At 39.0% G+C, this 16,966-nt stretch overlaps 1 protein-coding gene across 4 annotated transcripts in view; it reads right to left on the reverse strand.

Annotated features, from left to right (window-relative positions):
- STRN3 (striatin 3) overlaps window positions 1-16,966 on the reverse strand; it is a 92,751-nt gene that overhangs the window by 54,522 nt on the left and 21,263 nt on the right. For all 4 annotated transcript variants that reach the window (XM_024196049.3, XM_024196048.3, XM_024196047.3 and 1 more), the window contains exon 2: window positions 4,665-4,768. In XM_024196049.3, the coding sequence (XP_024051817.1) occupies window positions 4,665-4,768 (104 nt within the window). The remainder of the gene's footprint in view (window positions 1-4,664; window positions 4,769-16,966) is intronic.

Genomic DNA, 16,966 nt, shown 5'->3' on the forward strand with positions numbered 1-16,966 from the left:
TGCTCATTTCTCATAACCACATATACCCCAAAATTTTATTAGTAAAGAAATTGTATTTGAGAACTTGTGTGTTATTTATGAAGGATTTTATTTTATGTCAGTAGGTAAAAAGCTTTTCAGGCTGTTCAATCTAGTCAGGATGGATAAAGACAAGGATTTATTTAAAAAAATTGAAACTTTAAAAATTTTAATGTAATATATTTTTCTTTTTAAAAATAACCTATTTAAAATTAAATTTTAAATTATGAAAATGTGTATTAGGGCCTGAATTTACTATAACCTATTAAAATAATTTAAATTAAACAAAAATCATAATATAAGATAACACATTTCCTGACTAAGTATTAAAGAAAGTCAAACCACTGAACTGGTGGATGTCACTGACTAAGCATCTGGAACCAGAGCTTGTTGAAGTGCTAAACTGGGTTTCCAGAGCAGTAGCCTCTTCTAAAGTTGCAGAAAGAATATTATCTTCACTTCAGTTTATTCAATTAGTTCAGTTCAATGATCACCCCCATTCCTGGATCCCCAGCTCTACTTCCCTCTCTTCACAGTATCCTGCCGAGATCTTGAAATAGAAAAATCTACATGATCTGACATGACCATCTCCTTCCCCTTCCTATCATTCTCTCCTCCTTTCCTCCCAATACTGACATGAAGTTTCACACCTGTTCTCCAACTCTAATCCCTTCACATGGCCAAGTGACCTCAACACATCTAATCTTTCTTGGCTCCGTTCTTATCCCCTCTTTTTACCTCTCCTTAACTTTTCACTCTCTAATAACTTCCCATTGCAATACAAGCATGCATTAATCTCATCCCACTTGCCTCTCCAACTCTCCATCACCTCCTAAACATTAGATGTGCCACCTTCAATCCTGCCTGGAAGTTCCTTCCCTCCAATTCCATTCTATAGCCTTTCCAATCTGGCTTCTGCCTCATGCACTTCACTGAAAAAGCTCTCACTAAAGTCTCACGGAAAATCTTGCTCAGACACTGCTGCCCTGGGCTTGAGCATGCCCAGTGCAGACACCATTTTTGGTAACTTAGCTGACAAATCTGAAGTCTCTACTGAGCATGTGTCAATTGTGATTTTTCAGGGTTTGTCTATATATGGAGTTATTCCAGAATAGCTATTCTGCTTTAAATTCACATCCTACCTTAATCTGATAACCTCCCTGTGTAGCAGACAAGCCCTGCAGAGGCTTATAATTTGACTAAATTGACCAAGTTGTCACAGGGATGGCAAAAAGCCCACTCCTGGCACCAGTGCAACTGCCCTTTACCCCATGTCAAATTTCAACTCCATACTCCAAAACAGAGATGCTAGAGATTTTCAATTAAGAAGTTGTAAGGATTTTTTTTTTTTTTTTAACATAAGCAAAACAGTATTTCCACCAACTTGATTTTCTGAAACAGATGAACCATTTTAGATGAAACTTTCCAATAAATTCAGACACCGGGTGTGGAAAATTTTAGTCCAAATGGTTAAAGTTAGGCAAAGTTATATGCAATTGAAAACTGGATCTTATAAGGGAAAGTGTCAGGCAACCTTAGCTATAAGTAGCACTACTGGCTCTGCCTATATTTATCTGCAGTAAAACACAGAATCCTAAGCACCTCAACTTAAATCCTAAAAGGAACAAAGCCTTTCAGTTTATCTTTAAAATGTATTTGTAGAAACTTCTGAAATATTTAAAAAAAATTTAATTAGTTGGAACTTCAGCTATTTTAAAGTTGTTTATTAAAGTGACTCAGTAGGTTTTGAAAGTTTTTTTTACACTGGACTCTAACATGAGAAATTAAGCCTAGACTTCAGAAATACCACATGTTGCATCTTTGGAATTTTAAAAACATATTTGAGCTCTGGACTTACTTTTTCAAATAAAATGAACTGATAAGATTTTAGATTTCTTGTAAATTATTTCACATTTCATAAAGAAAGCACATGATTAAAATATTGTGTATTTTACTGAATAATTTCTGAAAGTACAGCAAGTATTTTGGCTTAACTGCATTCCAATAAATTTATAAAAACAAAAGCAAATGTCATGTAACAAGTTTGAAAGAACAAATATTTTAAAAAAGAACTTATAATTTTGATCTTAGAGCTATACTTTCAATGTATAACATAGATTCAATTTTATCTTCTACCTAGACATAAGATAGGTATCCAATTTGAGTGGACATTGATCAGAGAAAGTAATCACTTCAAATTATATTTTAATGAAAACACTGTAAGATGTGATTAGTCTATCCTTCGTGTTAGATAAGATTTGTTTTTAATATGCAAACTAATTTTGAATATGCAGTCAAGAAATTAAACCAATATTCTCTCATCAGAAGCCAATAAAACAATTCTAAAATGTAGTTTAGATCACAGTTGTTAAACACTCAATCTGCCTAATACATTTATGTGGCCTCCTTGCATATTCAGATTCTGCAACACCTTAGCCTTCATTAAAAAAAAAAAAAAAAATCTGGTAACTCATGGTTGCAAAGCTAATGTTCCACACGTGAATGAAATTGTACATTGATGCAATGATGTCTTCCTCAGTCTGCAGACAGCCTGAAACAACAGCTCTGTCTGCTTTGAATGGACAAGAAGCACTGTCCATTAAAGCAGAGGTTGGAAATAATAGGAGATTAGAAAAACTAAGCAGGAATACTGCTGTTACAGGACATTCCCTTGTAACAAAATGCACTTGTACGTTCAGTTAGTCCTGGCATTTTTGTGCCCTTTTCTGTTGACTTCTCTATTCCTCTAGTTGCCTGTGAGGTATTTGTGCCAGAGAGGCTGGCCCAGACAATGCACTGGAAGCTGCTGTAACCAGCTCTCTCAGTAACAGAAAGGTATTGCCAGCGTCTAGCCTTGGGGATTGGTCAGAAAAATAGAAGCCCAGTAATGCTTAGAAGGCAATAAACCCACTAAGACGAACAAAAATGATTCCTTTTTTGTTGCTTTGTTGTTCCGAGCAGGACGTCTGATAAAGCCTTCCTGCAGCTGCAGGAGGCAGTTCAAACTGGCTGGCTCAGCCCTTTAAGGGTGTGGCCACTCCCAGCATGTTTTGACTGACAGATCTGGTTTACGCCTCCAAGGAGCTGCAAGCAGATGTAAGATCCATTGTAATGGATCTGCACACTTTCCCTATGAAGAATAATTCTTTTAGGGGTTTGAAAAGAATTTAGTGACCTCACATAAAATTTTCAAAAGGGGCTTATGTCACTTTTGAAAATGGGATCTAGGTGCTTTTGAAAATTCTACCAATAGTCTCAATAACAGCTTTCAACTACTTTTTAATTAAGTTATACCCTTTCTTAGTGACCGACCAGATCATGCTACCAAAAACAATTTTTATTAGAAAGGGACTACTGAAGGAGAGTTTAAGGTAGTTTTTTTAATTCCTTCACCATATCAATACTCATCTAGAATACAAGTCACTATAGTGAAGAAAGAGGATATGCAGACAGAATTATTCTTGGGCAACTAGCCTGAAGATGTCAAGGACGTGCATGGATAAATATATCTGAGTTGACTGCGGTTGCCAAATATAGTTTGGGGTTACTGAAGATCTACACAATAGGTTGGAGTATTTATTTATGTACTTATTTTTAAGTTGGGGGAAGGAGGTGGCATACTTCAATGCATACTCAGAGTAACGCTGAGTGGAACTTCCCTACTTTGTAAGAGATTCAAACTGAGGACTAAATTTGACGCTATCGTTAAAAATATTGTCATATCACCAGTAAATTCCTAAATATCTTTGAAACAGGTATTATATTTTGCATTCAACCAAAATATACAATAGAAAATTGTTTAGGTTTGAAAGGGCAGCAATAATGTACATTCACTAAATGCAAAACAATCTTTATGTGACATTCTTAAGGTGTCAGTACTAGTTTAATAGGTGAGAAACAAGTGATGTTAGGTATTCGCTATGTAACCTTCATATGCCTTCATATGCCTCATTTAGAAACAACACCTCAGAGTGTGACATTAATGCTTAAGGAATGCTGCTCTTTGAAATGTAAAATGCACATTTCACATTGTGAAACAAATGAATTAAAAAATGATTAAAAAAGAAAATACTACTTTTCTTTATGATTTGAGTCTCATCTGTATAACATGGAGCAGGAGAAGCACAGCAAATTTTTTAGTTATTCTATGTCTTTAGAAGTCTGAAAAACAGTGGTGGATTCCAGTTTTGGTTTTTTCTGTCATACAATTATTTTCTGATTTATGAAAGGTGAAATGGACAATGCTCTTTGTGTTTACTACTACTACACAGGATATTATACCAACATTTCTTCATACATCATAATATTCAACTTTGAAAACGTTATTTGACTGCTATTGTGGCAGCAGTAGAAGTACAAAATTCTATTTCTGTAAGCCAGCAAAACAGCCAGTTTAAGAAAAAAAATTGGCCTTTAGTTTTAGGGATTTTTTCAGTAGGATATTTAGGAATTGCAGACTCTTTCTCAGACTAAATTTCAGTTTAGACCAAACTGATGGCAAAAAAATGAAGAGTTCCTTTAATTTACTCAAGTTCTCTGAAATGTTCCTGTACCTTAGACCAAGTGTTAAAATGTAAAGAAATTACCCTCTATTTTGTAAAGTATCTTTCAGCACAGATAAATGTTGAATGAACATGAAAACATACCTTTCTTGTTTTAATGCATATTCTAACATTTTTATTCTTCTTACTAAATCTTTCTTCAAGTTTTCCTGACCTTTTCTTTCTCCTTGTAGAAAAGCTATCCGAGCCTGAAAACACAAAAAGAATAGATTTGTTTTGTTCCATTCACCTGCAGTACAGATAAACACAATCTAGTTCACTGAATGACAAGAGTTTGTTTTGGTAATATTTAGTTTCAATCCTTGTAGCTGAAAGCATTACTGACAAATATTTGCTTCACTGAATGTTTTAATGCTACCCAACCAAAGGCATACAGGGGAAAGGCAGACCAAACACTTAGTTCCTTCCCCAGTTGAAATCTTCTAAGGACTTCAAATAGAGGGGAAACAGGCCAGGTTGTTGAATACACAGACAGCACATCTCAAAGAACAAGTAACCTCTTTTTCTTCATTTGAGTTGTTTACATGTGTGACATTCCCCTCTGGTGTTATCTAGACCGGTGATCCGCTAGGCCACTCCAATCCTTGACTCTGGGAGCCAGCCTTATCCTACTCTGCTGTGAGAACCCCCACTCCTGGGCAGTTCACGCACAGCCTCGGGCATGTAAGTCGCTCCCAGCTACTTGCAAGCGAATGACACTAGCCAATATCTCCGGTCCAAGACACAACCCTAGGAACCTCTGTCTTGCAGTGTCCAGTTATGCCCGCTGGACGCTGCAAGCTTATAGGAGTTTGTCAATTTAACAAAGAAATTGATATGTACCAGGCTTGTTATCCCAAGGGGAGTCTCTGACATGCTTCAAACCAAATGCACTGCTTCCAGTAAAATAAACAAACAGATTTATTAACTAACTATGAAGATAGATGTTAAGTGATTATAAGTCAAAGTGTAACAAGTCAGAGTGGTTACCAAAAGAAAAAAGATATAAGCACGCAGTCTAAACTCTCAACGCTATTAGACTGGGCAGTAACTAGATTAAGCCATTTTTCTTACTCCACTGGATATTGCAGTCCTTAATATACAGGTTTGTTCCTTAAACCTGGGCCAATCTCCTGTGTTGGAGTCTTTTCTTCTCAGTGTCTTGGTTGTTTGCAGCATAGGTTAGGGTTACCATATTTAAAAAATAAAAAAAAAGAAGAGGACACTACAGGGCCCTGGCCCTGCCCCTTTCCCACTCCCCGGCCCCGCCCCACCTCCGCCCCTTCCCCAAAGTCCCTGCCCTAACTCCCCCTCCTCCCTCCCAGCCACGCAAAAAGGGCTGCCCGAGCGCTACCGGCTTCACAGTTTGCCGGGCAGCCTCCAGACCCTGCGCCCCCGGGGAGGAGCAGAGCAGCCGGAGCCCGAGAGGGGAAGTGCCCGGCCAGCGGCTCGGGGTCCAGAGGCAAGGGGGCTGCCCGAAGCCCGTAGCGCTCAGGCAGCTCGGCTCTTAAACAGAGCCGAAGAGTCAGGGGAGAAGCAGAGCAGTCGCGGGAGGGGAAGTGCCCGGCCGGTATTTTTCCCCGGACATGTTCGGCTTTTTGGCAATTCCCCCCGGACGGGGGTTTGATTACCAAAAAGCCGGACATGTCCGGGAAAAACCGGACGTATGGTAACCCTAGCATAGGTGGGGCAGGAGAAGGGCCCAGTATGTGTCCACTCTGTCTGTTTTATACTCTCAGTCCATGTGCTTGGGGAGCACAAAGTCCAGGCATGTCTGGAGAGCACTGCTGAGTCTCTCCAAGCAAGGTTGAGCAATTCCCCTGGTGTGGCCTCATGCAGGTGAGTCATTGCATTGTAGCTCCCTTGCTGGACAATGGCTGTTGATGGGTTGTTTGACACCCCGCCCAGGCACTGGTTACTTTCCTTGCTGTTGCTTCTGGGGAGCTAATATCTGGCTGATTCCCCAACTTACAGCATGCTTTTGTGACCACCACACAACACAATTCTCATAACTTCATATGCATTAATGATACACATACACCTCTACCCAGATATAATGCGACCCGATATAACACAAATTCAGATATAACGCAGTAAAGCAGCACTCCGGGGGGGTCGGGGCTGCGCGCTCCAGTGGATCAAAGCAAGTTCAATATAACACGGTTTCACCTATAACGTAGTAAGATTTTTTGGCTCCCGAGGACAGCATTATATTGGGGTAGAGGTGTATATGGAGAGAAAAAAAAAAGACTTTCAGCAGATCATAAACCTTTCCCCTGATACCTTACAAGGCATGCTTTATATGTAAGATCACAAGTATATGAAAATGAGGAATATGGGGATTACAGTACACTCCCCCCCTCCCCCTCCAAGGTATAGAATGTCACAATATGTCTTCCACTCTTGGAGATAGAAAACAGTTAACAGATGGAGGTGGGTATTAGATCTGTATTCATGTAAGAGTTCAAGTACTGCTCTACCAAAGGCTGCATCTCCTACAAATACCTGGCCAACTGCATAATGTTTCCTTAAAGTATGAATAGAAGATCATGTGGCTGCCTTACAAATTTCAAAAGAGGAGATATTATTAAAAGCAGCTACAGAAGCAGCTTGTGCTCTTGTACAATGTGCCTTAACTACTAACAAAGGATCCCGACCAGAAAAGTGACAGCACAATATAGTACATCACAAAATCCAGTTCAAAAGTGTTTGAGAAGAAATTGGTTTAACCTTTAACTCTGTGAGCATGTGTCACAAAATGATTTGGAAGAAATCCTAAAATATTTAGTCCTCTTCAGATAGAAAGCTAAAGCTCTATCTACATATAAAGAGTGTAGAGTCCTCTCTATTAGCATAAGATTTTGAACAAAATATTGGTTAATTAATTGGCTCGTTAACGTAATTAAGAGGAGTTTTTGCCAAGCAATAGTTTTTGATGATCTGTCAAAGAGTGAATATCTGGTCACAACATGATCTATCTGGACGGAACCCAGCCTGTTCTTGTAATATTTCATTCACTGCTTTCTTCATTCTACTCAGCATAACAATAGCCAATACTCTGTCTGAGACTGATAGTAGTACAATACCTCTCCAGTTTGTTCATTAAGATCACCCTTTTTTTTGCAATCCCATGATCATTTCCAGTCTTGGACAGTTGTTCCTTCACCCATATTTCATTACAGAGTTTTGTTAGCTGCTCATTCAGAATTTCACCTTTCATACCAATTTGAATTCTGTCAAACATCAGGAGCTGTCTCCTGTTTCAGGCTTTTGATGGCTGCTTTAATTTCATCGGGTGTTCTTGGTCCCTCTTCTATTTCTAACTTAGCACTGGCATTTCTCTCAAACCCATGAATGATGGTTGGCTCTGGACAGTTTAATACGGAATGGAAATGTTCTATCATCTGACTTGTTCTTCATGCATTTTCAACATTTGCCCATGAATGTCCCTGATCAGCATCACCTGTGATGGTCTGGTTCTTCCTGAGAAGTCTTTCACTATTCTTTAGAGCTACTTGACGCCGCCGCTCTGTGCTGCTTCTTCTGACTTTGCAGCCTTCAATACTGTCTACTGAATAACCCTGTGGAATATTGCTAGAAGCTATGGGGTGCCAGACAAGCTGATCAACATAGTAAGGAGTTTGTGTGAAGAAGCGGATGTGCAGTAAAATAGGATACAGGCCTGGGTGAGTGGCTCGAGTGTGTGACAGGAGTTAGATTAAGGTGTAAATTATCACCAATTCTCTTTGTATTAGCAATAGACTTGGTGATGAAGCGGGAAACAAAAGGCATCATGAATGGTGTAAAATGGATTAGCAGAGATGAGATACATGATCTTGACTTTGCCAATGACACTGCTTTACTAAGTATGACATCAAATGGAATGACTGCCCTTACATTAGAGGTAGGAATAGGGAGCTGTAAAAAATGGACTGGAAGTAAATGCAGAGAAAACCAAGATTATGAAGATAGGAAACTGAACAACAAATGCAAAGATGTACATGGATGGAAAAGAAATTTAACAGGTAGAAGAGTTCTGCTATGTGAGGAGGGTGATGATATTTGAAGGTAGCTGTGAAAGATATTCATACAAGATTAGGAAAAGCAAACACCACTGGATCTGGTCTACCTGATGTGTCAGCAGCATAGGAGGAACTAAAGTCTAAGGTAAGATTAACATGAAACTCAGACACAAGTTAGGCAGGAAACTCAGATGACACCTTAATGAAACCTTATCCCCCATGAAAAATCTTATAGGGAGGACCTGGTATCAAAGCATTAATTCCACCCACTCCATGAGCAGAAATAATCATTACTCAAAACACAGTTTTCATGGATACAAGACTTAACAGACAGGTAGCAAATGGTTCAAACAGGGTTTTCATTAAACTTGACAACACAATATTCAGATACCATAGAGCAGATGGATCCTTTATAGGGGAAATACTTGAAGTAGACCCTTAAGAAATCTTTTTGAAATATATTTTTCTCATTCTATTAAAACCATTAATCTTAGGATGACAGGCAGATACTGAAGCTAGATTCACTTTAATAGAACTGATAACCCAGAGGATTTTAAGGACAGAAGGTAATCTAAAATGAAAGGAAAAATCAGCCTAGAAAAGGGAAATAATCTGATCAAAGCATCAAATCTTTTCCAATTACAGTTGTAAGTAGTTCCCATAGAAAGTTTTCTACTATTTATTAAAATGTCCTGAACTTCTTAAGAACAGATTTTCTCAGCCGCATTCAAGCAGCTAATATCCAGGCTATCAGATACAGGGATGCTAAGTCTGGATGAACAATTTTCCAGTTCTGATACCAAGTCACTATAGCCAGTCACTTTGTCAAGACACTTGGAGCCAAATATTATGTACTGGTAATGGGCCGTTTCTACCACAAATCTTAAAAAAAAATTTGGAGCAGGATGGAGATAGGAAAATATGGATTAAGCAGATCCACAGTAGCAAACCAATCCAGTAGAGTTTTCAAAAGTATAGAAACAAGAGTCACCATTCTGAAAAGTCTTGAGTTGTCTCAAATCTAGAATGACCCAACCGTCTCCATTTTATTTGTGGTAGAAGGAAAATATGAGAATAGAAACCTTTTCTTTAATTGAAAGGAAACCTCTTCTATAGCTCCAAGTTCTAACAGGCATTGAAATTCCTCTCGTAGAAGCAATTAGTGAAAGGGGTCCCTGAAAAAGGAGAGGGAGAGGAATGGTAAGGGTGAATAGCCTGAAATTGTATGACAATCAAAAATGAGTAATATCTAAAACCCATCTGTCCATACAGATGTTTTCCCAGGTGGACTGAGGCTGTCCACCAGCATGTTCTGAGTGCCTGGGGTGTACCCTGCAGAAATTGATGAGGTTCTATATTCACCAGTTCCATAAGCTGATCACCTATATGCACAGTGGGAGGAATTTTGCCCCTCCTTGTTTGTTTAGATAGAAGACAGTCATCATGTTGTCTGGCATTATCTGGCCGTGACGGGATCATGTGAGTGGGAAGAATGCATTGCAGACCTGTCTGACTAGTCTTAGTTCCAGGAGACTAATGTGTGTCCTGACTCCCAAGGTGTCCACATACCTTGTGCTGGGTGGATGCCCATGTGGGCTCCCAAGCCTATAATAGGTGCATCTGTAATTATCATCATGTCAGGTGTGGGAGTTAGAAAAAGGGACTCAAAACACATACATGTTCCGAGTTTATCCACCAGGTGAGTGAAGCCCTGACACTGTTGGAGACTGTCACTATGCTGTGACTCTCTGGCATATATACTGACTTGATCCAGGGTTGCAGACAATGGAGATGGAACTTGGTGCATGTTATTTAAGTACAGAAAGCCATGTGGCCTAATAAAGAAACAAAGATCTAGACTGTTTGGGGTTAGCGAGTGACTTGCTTTATCAGACTGCTCATGGCATGGAATCTGCCTGTTAGTATATGGGCCTGTTAGCCTGAGATAGAATTTTGGGTTTGATTTTTTTAATGTGTGTGAATGAAGAACAAAGACATTGTGTGTTACATCTGCTCACGAGCAGATGAGGTGAAAAGAGATGAGACAGACTTAAAGTGTTGCTCGATAGAGTGGGAGTTTAATATATGAGCGTACACTTGAACAGTCCTGCCTCAACTTCTCTCCCAAGATAAGGTCAAGCAAACAGTTGGGAGGGACGAAGGGGATGGGGGAGAAACACTAAAAGCGAAAAAAATGCCTATCCCTGACCAGAGCACAACCTCACTCCTTACCCCGCCCATGGATACAAAAGAGGTGGTACTAAAGCCCCCAGACCCAAGACCCTCCAAAACAGAACATGACCATAAAATGTAAGGGGTGGGACCAAAGGCATGCACTGCAGGTATAATTATGCCTGCTAAGGAAGGGGAGGGGGACACTGGCAAAAAGTCTCTACCGGTGTGCAGAGCTATGGATATGCTTGCTTGATTAATCCTAATAAAGACTGCATTGCCTGCCCTTTGGACTCCTAGTCTTCTGCTTTCTGTCTTTGTGACAAGAGCCAGGGGAAGGGCGAAGGGAAAGCCCTTAACACTGTCCCCAAGGAGATAGGTATTTGCTGTAGTCAAGTCCATGGCTGCCCCTATAAAGTCTATGAGTTGTGTGGGAGTCAGAGTAGACCCTTCCATGTTCACACAGATTCCCAGAGATGACAGGAGACAGGAAAACCAGATGAGATCTGCCTGTTAGAAGCCACCTGTCCAAATATGGGAAGACTTTAGCTGTTTCGTCTCATCTGTGCTGCCACCACTGAATACTATAAAAATAGTAAGTACTCCGAAAAGTCAGGCCCCAAAATTAGAGAACACTTGACAATTTTGGTCTTAATCTCTCTTTCTCAGATCCCTCTCTGTAAAATGGGAATACCACCATTATATAATTTTACAGGTGATTTGAAGATAAATTCATTAATATTTGTGAACCATTCAGACACTGTGGTGAGAAAACCACAGAAATGCTCATGAGGAAATTAATAATTTTGTATTCAGTGCAGGGTATGGATAGTGTGCATTAAGTAGGGCCTGGTATCGTACACTGAATACGGAGGATAAAGAGGAAATACTGAATAACTATTAATTCGCAAAAAGAGGCAGGGATCCTCTGAAAAAAAAAATAGTCACTAATTTCATGATCACTTACTATCTAAAGCATACACACAAGGGGACCAAGTTAAGGTTGTATGGGCAACCTTAATTCCAGCATTTCCTTACTTTTAAATGCAGGATTTTGTAACCTTAATGACAGGTGGAGAGTGTGGGTGGGTTTTATGTTTTGTTGTTAGAATAGATTTTAAGGTTAGAAAGGACTATTTATGATAATCTAGTCCAATCTTCTGCATAAGAGGCCATAGAATTTCACCCAGTAATTGAATTATTTGCCTTTGAGGATTACTTTACAAAGCTGGATTGAAGTCACCCACCTACTCACACACGCATACAGTATTATTCAGCACAAGAGCTAATTTGCCAACTATTCTAGTCAACAAGCTTTCTATTTCTGTCCCTTGCTTTCACCTGTTTTCCTAATGTATCAGATGGTGTGTAGAGACTTGACTAACTTACCCAAAATAACACAGTCCATCAATGAATCATGACATTCATTTGTGCAATGACATACTAGAATTGTTAACCAATAACCAAAGCATTTTGAGTACTTATAATTGAGCTACTTCATATCACGTAACAGCTTACATGAGCAAATATATTATTATGGCTGTTTACATGCTTTTTTTTTAAGTATGGACACTAAATATTAATTCAGTTAGCAAGCACTGAAACCAAATATATCATTGATGCCCAAATATTTTTGAATAGCTTATAATCCCCAGATACTTTGGATCTGCAAGTAACTATAAACAGATCACTATAAAGTGTACCTGCAAAGTATAATTCCATTACTGTTTATTACCATGCTTTAAGAGATGTTATGAGTGGCATTTGTTACATTAATTTCAAGATCCAGAATCTAAATCATGTGGCTTTTGTTAAACTGTAGAGATCTGTCATTGCAATTAAACAGACTAAATTTAAAGTTCTCCCTACACAGTTCTTTTGTTACACTTTCATCATAGCAGTTACTGTAGGAATTTAGCAGCATTACATGGACATAAAATTTACAAAAGAACTTCTGTACGAGCTTAGAATATTCACAAAGATTCCAAATTTTATGTACAAGAACATAACTCAATCAGAGAAGTTTTCTGGGCAAAGAATGAGACATTTTGGTTGCTTAAGCAACAACTGTAGCAAATGTGCAAGACTTTTCAGAAGTATTGCTTTACGTTTCATACAGCACCATGCACAATGAAAACTTCGAATAATAGAACTGAATTGTTGCAACTAGTCCTGGTAAGATTCACTTAAAAAAAAAAAGTATGCAAATTTTCCTTAATCTTGAAGGGGGGGAAGTTACAAGCAAGACTGTTAGCAGCACTTATTATTAAGGTTGCCTGACACTTCTCATTGTAAGATCCTTTTTTCAGCTGCTTATCACTTTCAGTCCAAACAGTTTAAATTTGGCAAATTTTACATGTCAGGTATTTGCCTCAGGCTGATTTTTTTTTTTTTGAAAAGTTCATCCATTTCTGAGAAGGCGGCTACAGAAAAATACATTGTTTTGCAAGGTTTTATATTTTATATATAAATCTTATCACCTTTCCGTTGCTAAGTTCCATCGCCCCCAGGCTCTGGAACAAGGACTTCAAATTTGGGAGAGGGTGGTCTTTGTGTCAGAGACATGCCTTTTCTGTGAAAATCTATCCAAATTTGGTTAAATTACAAGATTTTGAAAAATCTTAGTTCACACATACTCAGACTTTTGCAGCTAAAATCTCCAAAGATTCAGTCCACATTGAGGGGCGGGAACATACTCACAGCTCCTAGCACTGAGGAGACTATGCATATCCCATTCCCTCACAGCTCCTATATTTGATGAGACTGTGAATGTGCCATCCCCACACAGCAACTGAGCATGCTCCAGAGGAGGACTAGTCTACAGAAGCTCACTAGAGGTTTCCCTGTAATTACTGCTACCTGCTGCTCTGGGACAGACAATCAAACGAGCACAGGGAGCCTGTCTCTCTTGTGCTTCCAATGACCCCCCGCAGAGAAGACAAGAACTGAGTTGGAGTGGGAAGGAGCAGATTGGAACAAGGAGCCTGGTGACATTGGGACTGGAGGGAGACTGATTGGGCACTGGGGGGGGGGGGGGTTAAGGGGGAAATGGGGACAAGTATGAGACTGGTTGGGCAAGGAGACTGAGACTGAAACCCTGGGGGGAGATTGGAACCAGCTGGGCAAAGAAATTTAAATGAGAAGCAAATGGGACTGGGACAAGGAGCCATGGGTGGGGAAGAGATAGGACTGGGACTGGAGATTTGAAGGCATGGGGCAAAAGCAGTCAAAGCTTTTTTCCCCCCCAGGGGGACAAGAAGAAGAATCTGATGGCCACTAGACCACACTGCCCTCCACAACCTGGAATGGAACCCAAGATTCCTGGGTCTCCCCATTCCTCTACTGTCAGCAAATATCTCTGAAACTGACTGACAAGTGAACAGAGGATGACAACCTATCACTGCTATTTCTACTCCAGTTCAAGTGACAGAGGTCTGTATGGTGTATCTAAACTTTTCAACTCTACTGATGAGCCACGTAGGTATCAATAGGATGCCACATGATAGAATTTCTGTGTTCTTCTGTTTGCTTTTTTAAAACCCTTAAAATTACACACACACACACACACACACAAGTATATTAAAACAACATGATTAAGATTATAAATGTCAAGTACTCAAAAGTTAGGAAATGGCAGAATTGAGTTTGCTTGTATATGGGCTTTTCTATGGTACCCATCACTATAGTAGGAGTGTGTCAGAAACATTAATTTATTTATCTTCACAATGCCCCTGTGAGATATGGTGATAATAGAACCCCACTTTTACAGATGGGGAACTAAGTCAGAGATTAGGTCAAAAGTATCCATCTGTTTTGCATACTCAGTCTGACACACCTAAGACCTCATTTTTGAGAGTATTTAGCATTATATAGTACTTTATATGTTTTAAGAACAGCTCCCATTGACTTCAGCTGAAGAAAAGAGTGCTCAGCATCTTTGCAAATTGGGCACCCAAATAATAAAGGAACACACAAGTTAGTGACTACCTGTGAAAAATTTGGTTTAAGCATCTTATCTAGCATCACACAGGGACACTGGCACAGAGAGGGACAGAATCCAGTTCCTCAGAACAGCATTTAACTGCCTTAGCCATGAGACCGTCCTTTCTCTTCCTGTAAACACATTCACCTCACACCTGCCACTTTATACAACAAATTAATCAGGAGTCCTACAAACAAGCCTCCTTCGCTATATAACCTTGATTCATCCCCAGAGCAAGTCCAATCTGTGTACTGAAAGACAGGGATCCTGTGCAGAAATATATACTTAGTGAGTGAGCGTGTAAAGACTATCATAATACATATGCACATGCACAAGAGGACCAAGTTAAAGTTGCATAGGCAACCTTAATTCAGGCGTTTCCTAACTTTTGAGTCTTGACAGTGAAACCTTAACAATGGTCTTAGAGTGTAATTTGAGCATAATGTTTGAATTAGTTTGCCAAAAATCCCAAGTCCAGCTAGAAATATTAAGGAAAAGTTTAGTGTGAAAACTGAATTAAGCAGTGAAACTTGGAAGGCAGATGACGGCAAACAATACCCTTCATGATGTTGGAGTACCAACAGTTTCCTGTATACCCACAAAAGTTTTCTGCTTCATTAGAGTCTACTGGATTGTAACAAAAATAAAAATCATAACATGATTAATTGAATTTTTAAAGGCTTAAAAGTGAATACAATGAAACAATTAAAACTCAAATACCAGTTACATATTCCAGAAATCTAAATACACCTGGTACTTGACCAGGATACAAGCAGCACAGTGGTGGTGGTGGGGTTTGTTGGTGTGTTTTGTTTTTAAATCTACTCTGGACTTTTGAGGGAAGAGAAGGCTTATAAATGTTTTGGGAATAGATGGAACATAGTCAAGCAGCTGTATTACAAAAGCTCCATCTTAAAGAGCATACACGAATGTGTCTCTCCTTACCCCAAAATGGAATGTGTAGCATGCCCTCAGATAGCAAAACGGTGGTAAATATTGATTATTTATCTACAACATTGTATTGCAACATTAGCAGCACAATCTGCTCTAGAATGTGTCTTATATTCAGGATTAAAATATATCTGTGATGGCTGAACATGAAGCAAAAAAGTGCTTTTGAATATTATTGAATACCTCCCTCCCCCATTTCACTACAGTATTTAACACTTACAAGAGTCATTTATTACAAGTATACTTTACCATTATAAAAACATTATTATTCTACTTCCTATTCCCAAAGAAAGAATACAGGAATTTAAAAACCATTAAAGACTAGCTTGGTGACTGAAGCCTCAGCCTCAACCTTCTACAACCACAGGTTGACATATACGTCTAATTTAGAGCATAAGCTTCTTGCGGCAGAAAATGTCTGCACGTACAGCACCAAGCACAATACTGGACCTCAAATGTTTGCAGGGTTGATTAAATCCTTCATGTTTCTATGGTAAATAAATTAAATTCCACGCAGTTTACTGTGGGGAAATTTTCAGATGCAAATTCAGAAACAGGATTTTGACTACTCTGGATGTATATTAAAGATTCAAGGACATTTTGCAAAAAAGGTCTTGGCCAACTTTCTTGTCCAAAATTTCACAAAATTTCACTCTCTCCACTGTTGTACAGTGCAATAATTGGCTATCACCATTCACTCCATGGCTGTCCTTTTTCAGTATTGCTGTATTGTTTATAAATAAGGCTACGTTTTAGTCACGGGTATTTTTAGTTATGAAAAATAATGGCCAAAAATGACCATTAATCCTAAATATTTCTTTTCAAAAACTACTCATTGCACCACAATTTTTCAGAGAGGGGAGAAGGAAAGGAGAAAGGATGTGATGTGTGTATGTGCAGGAAAATTTATGGGGCTCAGGAAAGAGTAACAACTGGAGTGTACTCCAGTTGCTTTATGTAAATCTCATGAAACAAAGCTGCTGTAAAATCAGATTAATTGGCCAGTACGTTCTGGCTGACTTGAGCCACTCCAGAGTAGCCAGAGGCTACAGGAGAAGCTGGCCATAAAAATCAAATAAAAAAAACAAAGTTAATACTTTATATCTTAAAGTGATTAGGAATGCCATATGGCAACATTCTCTAATTTTCTTGTTTAAATCAAGGAAATTCTCAAATGAGCCACACTGAAACCAAAGTAACTCCAGAAAATCAGAGTTGAGATTAAATTTAACAGAAAAACAAACATGGTAACATATGGAAATTCAGATAAAGCACCCAAG

This window comes from Terrapene carolina, unplaced genomic scaffold, assembly GCF_002925995.2.
Source record: "Terrapene carolina triunguis isolate 2854851 unplaced genomic scaffold, T_m_triunguis-2.0 Scaffold96, whole genome shotgun sequence".
NCBI lineage: Eukaryota > Metazoa > Chordata > Testudines > Emydidae > Terrapene > Terrapene triunguis.